Source organism: Felis catus, chromosome D1, assembly GCF_018350175.1.
Source record: "Felis catus isolate Fca126 chromosome D1, F.catus_Fca126_mat1.0, whole genome shotgun sequence".
In the NCBI taxonomy this organism is placed as follows: Eukaryota; Metazoa; Chordata; class Mammalia; order Carnivora; family Felidae; genus Felis; species Felis catus.
In genome coordinates this window covers 77,619,017-77,633,952 of record NC_058377.1, presented here as the reverse complement: position 1 = coordinate 77,633,952, position 14,936 = coordinate 77,619,017, and the positions used below count along the sequence as shown (strand labels likewise).

At 35.4% G+C, this 14,936-nt stretch overlaps 1 protein-coding gene across 6 annotated transcripts in view; it reads right to left on the bottom strand.

Moving 5' to 3' along the window:
• The window catches only part of ANO5 (anoctamin 5), a 92,678-nt gene that overhangs the window by 68,151 nt on the left and 9,591 nt on the right, over positions 1 to 14,936 (bottom strand). For 2 of the 6 annotated variants that reach the window (XM_023239650.2, XM_006937143.5), the window contains exons 2-4: positions 11,782 to 11,828; positions 8,206 to 8,256; positions 36 to 77 (exon numbers count right to left, since the gene is read on the bottom strand). In XM_023239650.2, the coding sequence (XP_023095418.1) occupies positions 36 to 77; positions 8,206 to 8,256; positions 11,782 to 11,828 (140 nt within the window). The remainder of the gene's footprint in view (positions 1 to 35; positions 78 to 8,205; positions 8,257 to 11,781; positions 11,829 to 14,936) is intronic. The other 4 variants (XM_023239651.2, XM_019812188.3, XM_019812190.3 and 1 more) reach the window with 3 other exon arrangements.

The following is a 14,936-nucleotide window of genomic DNA, read 5'->3' as shown; positions in this document are numbered from 1 at the left end:
CAAAGCGTAAGCAGCAGCATTCAGCGCTTTTTTACCAAAAGACGTCGCTTCAGGAACAAATTGTATCGCTTTGCAGACTGTGAAACAATCAACAGAAAGTTAGCAAATCCTGCCAGAGTAAAGAAAAGATTTCCAAAAAACAGACACACAAAGACACAAATCTTCAGTATGATTACTCAGGGGTGTGTGTGTGTGTGTGTGTGTGTGATATTTACAGTTGCAGGGTGGGAGAAGCTGGCAAGAAGGAAAGAAGAACGAATATAGGAAGAAAACAATGAAGAATAAAGGAAAGGGGAATAAAAGAGACTTCAAAGTAAATTTCCCTAAGTTCTTTATACCGTAACGTTAAGTGGAACTGAATTAAGGAAGAAAGGAGAGAGAAAAAAATAATGAAGGAAAACATGAGAAAAGGGGAAATGTAAAGTAAAATATGTAATCAGTTAAGTATGCCCATATACATCAGGAGAAGAAAATTACTACTAAAATTACTACAATTATACTGAATGGTATAGAAGGTTCACCTAATAGCAGACAATATTTCCCAGCCTCCCAAAATACTGGGGGAAGGAAAGGGGAGCTCATTCAGTTAAATGCTAAGCTGTCTTCAATCTTCAGTTACGGTGACCATTATTTTTAAGACACCCAAGGCAAGTACCGAAAAACATCTGGGAAAATCAATAATATTCGAAAGAAAACCAAAGAATGCCACAAAAAGGCAAGTACTGTGTGTATTTTATACTATAATGAAATGATAAATAACCTAATAAAATTATCAACTAAAAGTTTTAGTTCCTGTCATGGAAAGTTTTGCTGAACCTGTTGTTTTCATAAAATAAGCTAGAGCCCTAAGCAGTGGTGACTACTGGATGAAAAATCCCTGCTCCATAACCTGAGAACCTACTCTGCGTAGACGAGTTAATACTGCTGTTGCTTAGAGCAAACAGACACAAGATGGATGTTGGTCACTGCATAAAGTGTATGTTACACTGTATTTTTCTCCTGGGCTGAAATTTTTCATCTTAGCACTTTGATTTTCTTGGAATCTTTCATGAGGTCCACAAGTTACTGTTATTCTCAGATGTTTTTCCTCAGTTCATTACAGAATCATTAAGGGAAAAGGAAAGAGTTATACACTAAGGGGCCAAGAAGGTCCACATTATGACTTTCATGGGTTCTGTCTGGCCTATTTGCTTTCTGTGTGCTCCTTTCTCCATTAAATTGTTTTTATCAATTTAAAAAGAAATAAATGAATATATATATTCATACACACACACACTATTATACTTATGGGGTGGGTTTTTTTTGTTTCTTTAATTTTGATTTTAAAAGAAATTAAAATTAAAACATTTCCATGGGCTTCAAAAAGTATCCTGGGTCCTAGAAGGCACTGTGCTTACTGTGCCTAAAGAATAAGTTGGCCATAGGGTCATGAATTAACTAGATACCATATATTCAAGAGCTATTAAGAGTGTAGGGTTAAAAAGTTACTTAGATGAGTGCTAAAAAGCCTTCTGTAATCAATACATCTAATATCAAGTTAGTTTGCAGCTTTCCAAAATCATATGATATCTTCATGATATAAGAGCCAATGGGATCAGGGTGCCTGGGTGGCTCAGTTGGTTAAGTGTCTGACTCTTGGTTTCAGCTCAGGTCATGATTTCCCAGTTTGTGAGTCCGAGCCCTGCGCTGGGCTCTGCGCTGACAATATGCAGAACTGATCGTCTCTCTCTTCTCTGTCCCTCCCCCTCCTCGATAAATAAACTTCAAAAAAATATTTGAAAAACAAAAAAACCAATGGGATCAATACCAGCAGCTGGTCGTGAAACATACTGACTCAATATTTAATATTTTTTAAACTTGATTTTAAACATGTTAAAAGATCAATAAGCCACCAAAGGATTGATTACAAAAAGATAAAATTAACATTCTACCGACTAAAATTATAGAATAGCTTTATTAAATATTTCCATCACGTGCTAAATTGTTTGCTTTTTATTAAAATATGGATAACACCTGGGGTGCCTGGGTGGCTCAGTCAGTTAAGCAGCCAACTCAGTTTTAGCTCAGGTCATGGTCTCACAGTTCATGAGTTCAAGCCCCGCATTGGGTTCGGTACTAATTGTGCAGAGGCTGCTTGGGATTCTCTCTCTCACTGTCTTTGCCCCTTCTTGCTCTCTCTCTCTCTCTCTCTCTCTCTCAAAATAAATTTTAAAAAAAATAACATAAATAAATAAATAAACATAAATAAAACGTGGGCAACGCTGAAAGTAATGAATAGGTATTTTTATAATCATTGCTATTTCCTTGTTATCTTAGTAACTATTTGGTGTATTTATTTCTGGTTTTCTCTAAGCACTGACTGAATTTTTTAGTATAGTAAATCATTAATTTTAATATACATTTTCTTGCCTTTTTCATAATACTACAATATTAAAATAAATTTTCATATATTATAAACTTTTCGTAAAAACAGTTTTCTCCATGTAATATCAATTCATTAAATGTAAACTAATTTTGGAGCACCTGGGTGGTTCAGTCAGTTGAGCATCCGACTTCGGCTCAGGTCATGATCTCATGGTCTGTGAGTTTGAGCCCCGTGTCAGGCTCTGTGCTGACAGTTCAGAGCCTGGAGCCTGCTTCAGATTCTGTGTCTCCCTCTCTCTCTGCCCCTCCCCCTCTCATACACTGTCTCTCTCTGTCAAAACTAAATAAACATTAAATTTTTTTTTTAATTATTTGTAAGAAGACATTTTAGAATCCTTTCTCTAGGAAGAGAGTTGTTCACCTATATTATTATGCCACATAGTAGGGGGTGTCAATAGCATCTTCCTCTCATCATACATAATTTGTATCACACATCTGTAGTCCTCTTTATGTATTTCTTTCTTCTCGTACTCCTCCTTGGCCATTTTTGAATATCATCAACAGACCAGCCACTGACCAATATGCACACTACTTAGTGTGCTAGAGAGGGCAGCACTTCTGAGATTGCTGGCTCCAGCTCCCGTCTCAGCTACTAGATCATTGGTGAGACAGCAGGGTGGGGTGTGGGGGGGGGGGGGGGGGGGGGGGGGGGGGAGGGGAATCCAATATCATAGACATTTCTAGAATATATATTGTAAGAGAATGAAAATCAATATAATTCATGGAGTTGTAATACCACAAGCCATTCAATGCTGTGAACTTCTAAGCAAGAAAAAGTCCAGTTGCTCTTGGGACTTCGATTTCACATTAAAAACTACATTAACCCTCGATGTTAAGGATGTAGATACTCAATCTACAAACTGTAAAACTTACTTACTGAGTGGACCCTACAGAAGTCCTAAATTTAAACAGAACCACAGCAATTAAACAGTAGCTAGCATACCTTGATTTCTTTGTGCCAAATACTGTGTACTCATATCTTTAATGTTATCAGGTAGATCCTGTTAATTATCAGCAAAAGGTACTAAAGACATACAACTGGCTAAGTACACAAAAGGCTGGCTAGTAAGTGCTGTGCAACCTTGAAGCCAGCAACCATAAAATAATAAAAGCAATAAAAGTCAACTACCAGCAATTTCTTAAGACACTGGTAAAATACTCCTTCTTGAAAAATATGTTTGTCTCAATCTTCAACGAATGTTGAGCTTCTGTTGCATTTTAATATTCTAGATGTAAGTTTCAATTTAGTAAATGGAAGTTAATTTGGAAAATCCCCAGTTATACGTAACCACATCTGGATAAGATTGCTTGGAGTGCGTTTCATATTCCCAGCCTCTGTGGTCTACATATTCCTATGTTTAAACTATAGCTTCAAAATAAACAAAAACAGCCATGTAAAACTTTCCTATTTTTCTAGTTTAAAGTAGCAGATGGATTAATCAGACACAGAAATATTTGTAAATAGTTGCAGTGGACCTTAAGGATGTACAGTGAAACACCAAGCTTTAAGACTGTTCCTTGAAGACCAGGCACATAGAAATCACAGAGAAACAACTAGTTATGCAGCAAAAAATTAAAGGAAATGGATATTTGCACATAGAAAGAGAACCCAATTTATGAGAACACTAGGAAAAACGACAAAAGATGACAGTCTTACATGGCCAGGAAAAAATCAAAATTTCAATGTCTGAATTTCTCAGTCAGTTTCACCAAGGAGTAGACACTCCCTTCTACAGTAATGGGATAAATAATGTCACTGTTCACCCCTCATTTAGTCATTTTCTTTGTTTTTAGTTTTGCTTTTAGTTTTGGGGGGTTTTTCTGAGAAAAACTTTGGAAGTTTTTACCAAACATAATAGAATTTAAAATATGTTAAGATATTTTTAAGTAAATGAAAAGTAAAGTCACAGACTGGAAGAAAATATTTGCAATGAAAACAGCTGACAAGGGTCTCACATTCAGACCTTAACTTTTAAAAATACACAAAGATTTGAACAGATAGTTTACAGAAGAAGATATATGAATGGCCAACAAGCCCAAGAAAGGATGTGTAACATCATCATTTATCAGGGAAATGAGAATTGAAATCACGAGATACCACTACTTTCCATTAGATTACTAAATTTGAGGGTGGAGAGGGTTCCAGTGAGGTTAGAGAGAAGTAGAATTCTCATACATTACTGGTAGGAAAGAAAAGTGGTAGAACCACTCTCCAAAATAGTTCAGCCATCTCATATAAGGTTATACATACGCTTTCATATGATCCAGAAATTTTATCCTTAGCAAATTAACCAAGATTAATTAAAATATACATCTATTCAAACTATATTATGTCTTACATGTATATTCATAACAGCTTTACTTATAATGGTCCCCAATCAGAAAACAACATAAATATCCATCAACAGGTGAATCGATAAACAAATTTTGGCATATCCATACATTGGAATACTATTTAGCAATAAAACAAAATAAATCAAAGAAAAAAACTATAGATATGTTCAAAAACATTCAATATATCAGTATCATTTAAGCTCTGGATGCATCTCAGCAACATTATGCTAAACAAAAGAAGCCAGACACAAAATAGCGTATAGAGTCTGATTCCATTCACATACTACTTTAGAAACAAATAAAAAAAACAAATCATTGGTTGCCCAGAACAGAGGTGAAACAGCAGGTAATAGAAATCTGTATCTTGACTGTTGTGGTTTGTTAAAACTCATCAAACCATACACTTAAAATAGTGCGTTTCATTGTATGTAATGTATAAAAATAAAGATAATAATTTTTAAAAAAGTGTTTGGCTTGAACAACTAGAAGGTTGGACTGTGTGGAGCTGGAATATGAAACACTTCACCAGGGAGATTTTTTTTACGAGAAAGAAAAAAATTACATTTCAGACACAGTAATCTTGAAACATCTTTTGATATCCAAGTGCATATGACGGGAAAGCACTTGGATATTTCAGTCTTAAGTTCAGGAGAGATGTCTATTGAGAAACTTAAATTTGAGAGTTTACAGTGTATCAATGGTATTTAAAGCCAGGATAGCAAATTAAATGTCTGAGCCCTGGAGTAACCATATCTAAATATATACATTGACTAATTATAAATATTATGCCATATTTATACTGTCTGGTTCTGGTCCATTTATTCAAAGGTAGCTTCTGTGCCATATAAGTTGTTAAATATCTGTAATATCATTCCTGAGGTTAAAGACCCAGACCCCTTCAGAACCTGTGAATGGCATGTATACTATTTCTAAAGCATGCCCCTAGTGTGACTTTCTAATTCCATCCATCCCTCATTAAACTCTGAATACTTATTAAATTATACCCCCAAGCACAGATGGTATTTGCTTTGGGACAAGTTTTATTAGGTATGGCTTTTCCAATTTTTCTGAATTTCTGAATTTTCCTATTTAATGGCTTTAGGGTCCTTCTAGTATCTTCTAGCAATTCAGCTAGCCTCTTAGCTAGCCACTCAACCAAATCCACTGTTGACCACTTCATTTCAAGTAAAATGTAAAATTATGTTAATTCTTCTATATTTATAGAATCATTAATAGTGTAAAAGAAAACATGTACTCTGCTGGATATTTTTGGTTCATCCCAGCAGATGCTCTCTTTAGCTCTCTACCTGGCTTTTTCTTGTGAGGATGGCTGGTATAGATAGATATGAAAGAGCTCCCCAGACCTCTAGTTTCCCAAATATGATTAGAGAGAAGGAAGAGAGTGAGTGACTTCCTTCTGGAGGCCAGATTCAGGAAGGCTGTATCCCTCCACTGAAGGTCATTGAGCCTCTCAAGGTCTTCAGTACATGATGCTCTCTTTCTATTCCCTCAGTTCTATAGATGACAACAGACTCATGGTTACTAGTGTATACGTAGCAGGATTCTTCAGCACCCCATATTTATAAGTTTTTCATTAAGCTCTCCCCAAACTATCCTACTCTGAAAATGGCCAATAGGACCCTGATTGAAACAAATTGTTCTTTTGTGACATATCTGTGACATGAAAAGAAAAATTTCCCTGGAGAAATAGTTGATTCCAGGACTGATGCAGGGAAAGTATAAAATGAGCTGAGAGCACCTTGCAGTGCTAAAATAAAAAGTTTATTTAAGAAAGAAGCTTACTGTTTAATTTTAACAACTTATTGCTTAACCAAAGACAATGTCATCATAAAAGAAGAAATATCATAAATCACTTTAAAATCATTTGGAATCTCAAATTTTAATTACTAGCATACGACATAATTGGGAAAGTATTTGCAACTCATATCTCAGGCAAGGGGATAACAATAAATATGTAAACATCTCCAAAAAAAAAAAAAACGAAAAAAAAACTAACAGTTTGACAAGAAAATAGATACGATAAATAAACAGATTTATCCAGAAAAATAAATTAAAATGACCACCAACGTAGGAAAAGGTGAATATCTCACTCATTGAGAGAAATACAAATTTAAACCACACTAAGATACATGGCAAACTCAAAGAGCTCCCAACAGCCACTAGCTATCTTACTATCAGATGGGCAAAAATTTAAACTCAAGACAACATGCTGTTGATGAGGCTGTAGGCAAATAGGTATTCTCCTACACTTGTTAGAAATGCAAAACAGAGGGGAATTTGGCTATCTATGGCAAAATAACATATGTATTTATTCTTTAATACCGAAATCCTAGCTATAAAGATAGCACTGGCCAAAATATTGTTAGACTGATTCCCTAGGTATATATGATAACAATATTTGTAATAACAAAAGATTAAAAACAACTCAAATATACATCAATAAAGGGACTGAATGAATACACCATGCTAAACACCCAGAATATAATATTATGCAACATACAAATGAATGGGAATAAAATCTATGTATAATATCGCATGAACTCTGGGTTATGTTTTTAAATCCTGAAAACCAAGGAACAGACCAGTACATATAGTATGATGCCTTTAGTGTAAACAAGCAGGAGGAATATAAATTTACACATGTATCTTTATACACACCACACACACACACACACACACACACACACACACACACGGAAAAGTAAAGGACACCTTTTAATGTTTTAAACTTTGACATCATATGTTTCACATGATCAAAAAAAAGAAAACCTAACAAAGGTTCAATTATTTCAATTGGTCAGCCCACAACCTTCATTCTGAAAGATTAAAGATCAGTATGCTAGCAAAAAGCAAAATATCACCTATGTTAAAATTGTCAGCGTAAGAATATAACTCTATTTTCCCATGTTCCCAAACAGCATCTTTTTTTTTTACTAAGAAATTAGTGAAAAATTTTAAATCCCTTTACTGACCTCTTAGTTGATATTCAAATTTGATTTTTAAATAAACTATACTTCATGATTATTCTTAGGCATGTACTTACAGGTAAAAGAAATGAGGTATGAAGAGAGAATACTGAACTAGAATTCAGAAACTCAAGTTCTAGCCCAGGATCTGCCTCTAAACATATGGATAATTTTAATCAAGTCATTAAACCTCTCAGACCCTTCATTTTTCCTCATTTGTAAGACTGAGAAATTAAAATGCAAGCAAATGGCCATGCTTTGTCATTCTCATTAATGTCTTATGTTACTTTTTTTCCCCATAAGAAACTGTTTTTTTCCCAAAGTAATTGACCCTCAAATTTCATATATGAGGACCTGAAAAATAACTGTAACCTGGGAAACAGAGCATCTCCATCTTTGACTACAAAATAATACCCCATTTGTGTCCAGGCAAGAAAGTATAGTACCGATTGATGCTTACCGCTGGTTCTTCACTGATGAGAAAGCTGGTCTCTCTGCTGCTCAGGGACTGCTAACAGTACCATGGGGAAGATATAATGCCATTAATAATAATGCAAATGGGGAGCATATAACTTTCAACAACAAAAATCCTAGGTTCTCAATATACAAATACTAAACCTGCAATTCAGAGGACTTATAAAACATTTGAAAATGAATGCAAAACTGTGGGTATATATGTGTATACATGTGCATGTGTGTTCATGCTCATGTGTGCTTGCATGTGTGTGTGCATGTGTGTGTGTCTGTGTGTGTGTGTGCGTGTGTGTATGGAGAGAGACAGCCTGAGAGAGAATGAAACTTTTGGAGGTAGTTTTATCAAATCATAAAAAAAAATCTGAGATGCAAGAAATGATTAAGAACTACTACATACAGAGAAATAACAAGGTACACCACTGTTTTAATGACACGGAGCCCTGAACAGGACCACAGTGAAATGTAGAATCAATTGGCTATTTTAGGCCTTTCAGCATTTGTTTGGAATTATTAAAGTGAATACTTCAGGAAATGCAATACCAGAATTTCTAAGGATCTGTACTTACAACCCAAGAGAAAAGCCATGCATGGATATAAAGACACACAAAACACCTGTAATTAAAGCAGTAGCGATGCCTCCCTTGGCATATGGTGGATTTTAAATCCTCATGTTCCACGACAGATTGCACACCACAGCACGTGCTCCTGAGACCGCTCCCCATCACTTCTCAGCAGTCTCTAGTGATTGGTAGAGCAGGGTGGCCTGGAGAGGCAGTAGCCAGCAAAAATGACCTGAAACTCATGTCTAGACTGAGAATTCATTTACCTGGCTCTTGGAAAATCACAAACAGCATCTCATTTATACCCAGGTGATGTTGGGCAGACCAGTTCTGAAAACAGGAGATATAAAGTACTATCGACATAGTTTTGAAAAATAACTGGGTTTTGCTGTTTATTTTTTTAATTTCTTTTAATGTTCATTTATTTTTGAAGGAGAGAGAGACAGAGCATGAATGGGGGGGGGGGGGAGGGAAGGCGGGCAGAGAGAGAGGGAGACACAGAATCCAAAGCAGGACCCAGGCTCTGAGCTGTTGGCACAGAGCCCAACGTGGGGCGCAAACTCACAAGCTGTGAGATCATGACCTGAGCTGAAGTTGGACGTCCAGCTGACTGAGCCACCCAGGCTCCCCTTGCTGTTTCTTTATAATGCCACAGACATAGGATGTGCAAATATTTTCTCCAGGTCTATAGCTTGTTTGCTCCTCTTAACAGGATCTTTCATAGATCAAAAGTTCTTAAATTTTAAAAAGTCCAATTTATCAATTTTTCTTTTATGGATCATGCTTTTGTGTCATGTCTAATAACTCTTCACTAAGACCTACTTTCCAAAGGTTTTCTCCTATGTTTTTCTTCAAAAAGTTTTGGGCGCCTGGGTGGCTCAGTCAGTTAAGCTTCCGACTCAGGCTCAGGTCATGATCTTGTAGTTTGTGAGCTTGAGCCCCGCATCAGGCTCTGTGCCGACAGTTCAGAGCCTGGGTCCCGCTTCAGATTCTGTGTCTCCCTGTCTCTCTGCCTTCCCTCACCTGCACTCTGTCTCTCTCTCTCTCTCTCTTAAAAATAAATTCTCCTAAAATTGAATCAATTCCCCTTTCACTTGTTGCTTTCCAACAAAAGTAAAGTTTATATAGAATCAGAACTAAAAATTAAAACATATGGTATTTCTAAAATACTATAACTTAAAGTTAATTGAATACATTTCTCAGTGTGTCAAGCCAAACATAAAGCCTTAAAAATTTAAGCAAAATTGTTTCAAATGAAGACCTATCCAAGGTTGAAGGCATGGAAGCAATATCATTGCTTTTTAAATGTGCAAAGGGAAGGACACCCAGGTGGTTCAGTTGGTTAAGCGTCCGGTTTCAGCTCAGGTCATAATCTCGAGGCTCATGAGTTTGAGCCCCACATTGGGCTCTGTACTGACAGCTCAGAGCCTGGAGCCTGCTTTGGATTCTGTGTCTCCCTCTCTCTCTGACCCTCCCCTGCTCACTCGCTCTCTCTCGAAAATAAATAAACATTTAAAAAAATGTGCAAAGGGTTAGGGAATAGAACAAATATGACTTGATGAAATTGTTCTTCTCTTATAGAAGTTTAGGGTATATATAAATATGAAAGACACATAGAGAAGCAAAGAATATGAACTGTAGTTCAAGTTGCTCAAGTTAACTTGAGCAATACATATAGAGATCTGTGAGGAGTATATTACTATTATGTCGATGTGAACAAAATGAAAATGACAATGTTTTATCATTTAAACTGAATCAGTCAATCTCACACAATAACTTTCTTCCGTCTACTCCAAAGACATACAAACTTTAATTTTTCACGTTGTTTTTTACACAGTTACCTTGATTCACTTATTCATTTAATGAATACATACTCTGTACCACATTACATCACTCTAGTTGTGGAGATTCTGCTTTATGACAGTGGTTTTCAAACTTTAGGAGCAATAAAAATCACCTGGGGTGTTATTTTTAAATCATGACTCCATAACCTTATTCCCCAACAATGCGATTAAGTGTGTAAGGTTGGGCCCAGGAGTCTGCATTTTTAAGAAATTTTTAATATAATTGTCATTCAGGCAGTCTACAAATTGCATTGTAAAAATTACTGGACTAAATGATTTTCATTGTCCCCTTGGTTCTCATAGTCTATTTCTCTCAGCATTTTGGTCACAGGTTTTAAAGGAATCCAAAAACTTCTGGGAATCTTAGGCAACCAGCTTACCCAGCCAGTCTATCCAGCCAGCTAGGACGGGCCAACCTATTCTGGTGGGTTGTGTTTCCCAGGGTGGGAATTTCAGTCATTCCTAAAAAACTAATTTTAAAGAATTTTTTTCTATCCAGCTGGTCACCTGTAACCTGATTCAAGGAAATCTACCTCCGTGACTAGTGTTGTGTCACCTGGAGCCCTACCAGAAAGATTATTTATTTGATCCAAAATATCTTTAGAATGCTTACTCTCTGTATACAAGAAATCTAAAATTTTAGTAACTTTTACTAAATAAGGCCTTTAGTTAAGAGAATTTTTTTATTTTTATAAGTTGTATTTAATTTTATTATTTATTATTTCATTTAATATATTTTGTTGTGTTGAGTCACTTGAAGTAATAAGTACTCATCACATACTAGTAATGGTAACATCAAAGACTGTCACATATCCTCCCTGCATTATCCTCTAGCAAAGTTTTAAGCCCAATACTATTCTCTTGCACAGCAAGACTCAGCATATCTGAGTTTGTTCACAGGGAGCCTCAAAACAAATTCATACTTCTATTTGCTCCCTTATCATACCTAGCAAGATAGAATATTAAATCTGCAGGAAACTTGGAATTTGTTTTCTTTACCAAAAACATGAATACATCAGAAGACAAAATAAAGTTAATAGAGTATAAGTAAATAACTGAAGTACAAAGACTTAAGTGTTCATACAAAGTACATTCCTAACCTTGTCTCAATTTTTTGTGCTGACTTATAGGAAACTAATACATATACATTTGACTTACCTCATTCATTCCAAAAATATATTCTGCTTCTCTATTGGATATTCTCTCTAAATTAAATAAGAAAGAAAAAAAAAAACATGTCAGAATGGCCAATTGATCAGAACAGGTTAAAAGTCTGCATGAGGAGAAAATAGAAATTCTAAAATGAAACCAAAAATTCAAAGAAAAAATACGGGAGGGTCTTAGATGCCCTTCCTGGAGCTAAGTTGTTCAAAATAGCTGCCAGTGGAAGTCAGCACCAAAAACTGTCTATGATGTAGGGGAAAAGCAAATACTGATGTGTAGGATATAATCTCCCCCACTAAGAAATAAAATTAACCCTGACAAATGCAGTTATTAATCCATAGCCATGAAACTGCAGAGAGGAAGACATCCAAGAGGGATATCCATGGTTACATCTTAGTTCTCACTGTGTGAGATTTAATATTCTGTCAGCATGTTTTCTTGGAACTGAACCAAACTGTCTGCAAGGAAAGCACTAACAAACAGGCACTACCAGTTCTAAATAGGCCAAATTACTTTCCTCACACACAAGCATCTCCATGATAGCTATCTGTTGAGTCATTTGGACTAAAATACATCTTCAAATAAGTTTCTGACACTACAAAAAGTTAAACATAGAAGATTCTTATTCTCCATTGCCTCTGACATGGAAAAACACTGAGAAATATTTCTCCAGTCAAAAACTTCCCATATAAAAACATTTCTTTGGAGAAAATCACAGTGGGAGTGAAATAAAGGACCATCCACAGTAATTGTAATTTTAGGAAATGTTAGAACATATGCTGAAAATATAGAAAATATAAACCTGCCATTCATATAGCTTTTTCTTTTCCTTTCTTTTTTCCTTTCTTTCTTTATTCCTTCCTTCCTTTCTTTTTTGCTGTTCTTTCCCCACTTTTTTTATTGTGGTAAAATACACATAACATAAACTTGACCATCCTAACCATTTTTAAGTGCACAGTTGAAAGGTATTAAATACAGTCATAATATTGAGCAAACATCACCACCATCTATCTCCAGAACTCTTACGTCTCGTAAAGCTGAAGCACAATACTCATTAACTCCTCATTCTCCTCTCCTCCAGTCTGAGGCAACCACCATTCTACTTTGTGTCTCTATAATTTTTGACTCCTGTATGTACCTCCTATAAGTGGAATCATACAGTGTTTGTCATTGTGTGAGTGGCTTACTTCACATAGCATAATGTCTTCAAGGTTCATTAGTATTGTACCATATGTCCTACTTTTTAAGGCTGCATAATATTCTATTGTACATGTATACCACATTATATTTATCCATTCATATGTTAATGAACATTTGGGTTACTTTCACATTTTAGCTATTGTGAATTATGCTGCTATCAATATGGCTATAAAAATTTCTCTTCAAGACCCTCCTTTCAACTATTTGGGGTATACACCTAAAAGTGGAATTACTGGACCATCTGGTAATTCTATTTTTAATTTTCTGAGGCACTGCCATATTGTTTTCCACAGCAGCTATACCATTATACACTCTCACCAACAGTGCACAAGGATTCCAATTACTCCACATCCTCACCAACTCTGGTGTTTGGGGTTTTTGACGGTAGCCATTTTAATGGGTTTGAGGTGGTATCTCATTTTAGTTTTGACTTGCATTTACCCAATGATTATGTTGTTGAACATCTTTTCAGCTTCTTATTGGTCATTTTTATATCTTCTTAGAGAAATGTCTATCCAAGTCCCTTGCCCATTTTTTAATCAGATTTTTTTTTATTGTTGAGTTTTGGGAGTTCTCTAAATATGCTGGATCACATATATGATTTGGAAACATTTTATCCCATTCTGTGGTTTGCCTTTTAACTCTGTTTATGTTGCTTTTGATGTACATTTTTAAATATTCATGAGGTCATTTTGTCTACTTTTATTGTTTTACATGTGTATTTGGTGTCATATCCAAGGAACCACTGCCAAATCTAACATCATGAACCTGTTGCTCTGTGTTTTCTTCTAAGAAGTTGATAGTTTCAGGTCTTACATTTAGGTCTTTGGTCCATTTTGAGTTAATTTTTGTATATGGTGGTAGGTAAGGGTCCGATTTCATTCTTTTGGCATGTGGGTATCCAAATTTTCCAGCACCATTTGTCGAAAAGACTGTCCTTTCCCCCATTGAATGGTCTTGGTGCCCTTGTAAAGAAGTCACTTGACCATATGTGTGAAGGTTTATTTCTGGACTCTCTCTTCTATTCCATTGGTTTATATGTCTGTCTCCATTCCAGTACTCCACGGTTTCAATTACTGAAGCTTTGTAATAAGTTTTGAAATCAGGAAGTGTAAGTCCTCAGCTTGGTTCTTCTGTTTTAAGATTGATCGTCTATTCAGCAGTCCCTCAAGAGTTCGTATGAATTTTAGGATGGTTTTTTTCTATTTCTGCAAAAAACATCATTGGAATTTTGATAGAGGCTGCATTGAATCTATACATCACTTTGGGTAGTATGGAGATCTTAACAGTATTAAGTCTTCCAATCTATAAACATGGGGTATGTTTTCATTTAAATGTTGTTTTTTTAATTTTTTTTCAGCCATGTTTTGTAGTTTTATTTGTACAAGTCTTTCACATCCTTGGCTAATTTTTAAAGATCTTATTCTTTATTTTTAAGTTTTATCTTAATTCCAGTTAGTTAACCTACGGTGTTATATTAGTTTCAAGTGTACAATATAGTAATTCAACAGTTCTATACATCACTCAGCGCTCATCACAATAAGCGCACTCCTAGATTAAAGACCTAAATGTGAGACATGAAACCATAAAAATCCTAGAAGAGAACACAAGCAGTAACTTGCTTGACATTAGCCATAGCAACCTTTTTCTAGATATGTCTCTTATTCTATAAATAGAATTGTTTTCTCAATTTCCTTTCAGAGTGTTCATTGTTAGTGTGCAAAAATGCAACTGGTTTTCGTGTACTGACTTCGTATTCTACTTTAATGAATGCATTTATAGATTCTAAAGGTTTTTTTTTTACTGGACTTTTTAGGTTTTCCTACATAAAAGATCATATCATCTGTTAATAAAGATATTTAATTCTTGTTTTCCAATGAGGATGCCTTTTATTTCTTTTTCTTGCCCAAGTAGTTTGGCTAGAACTCCCAGTATTATTTTTAATAGAA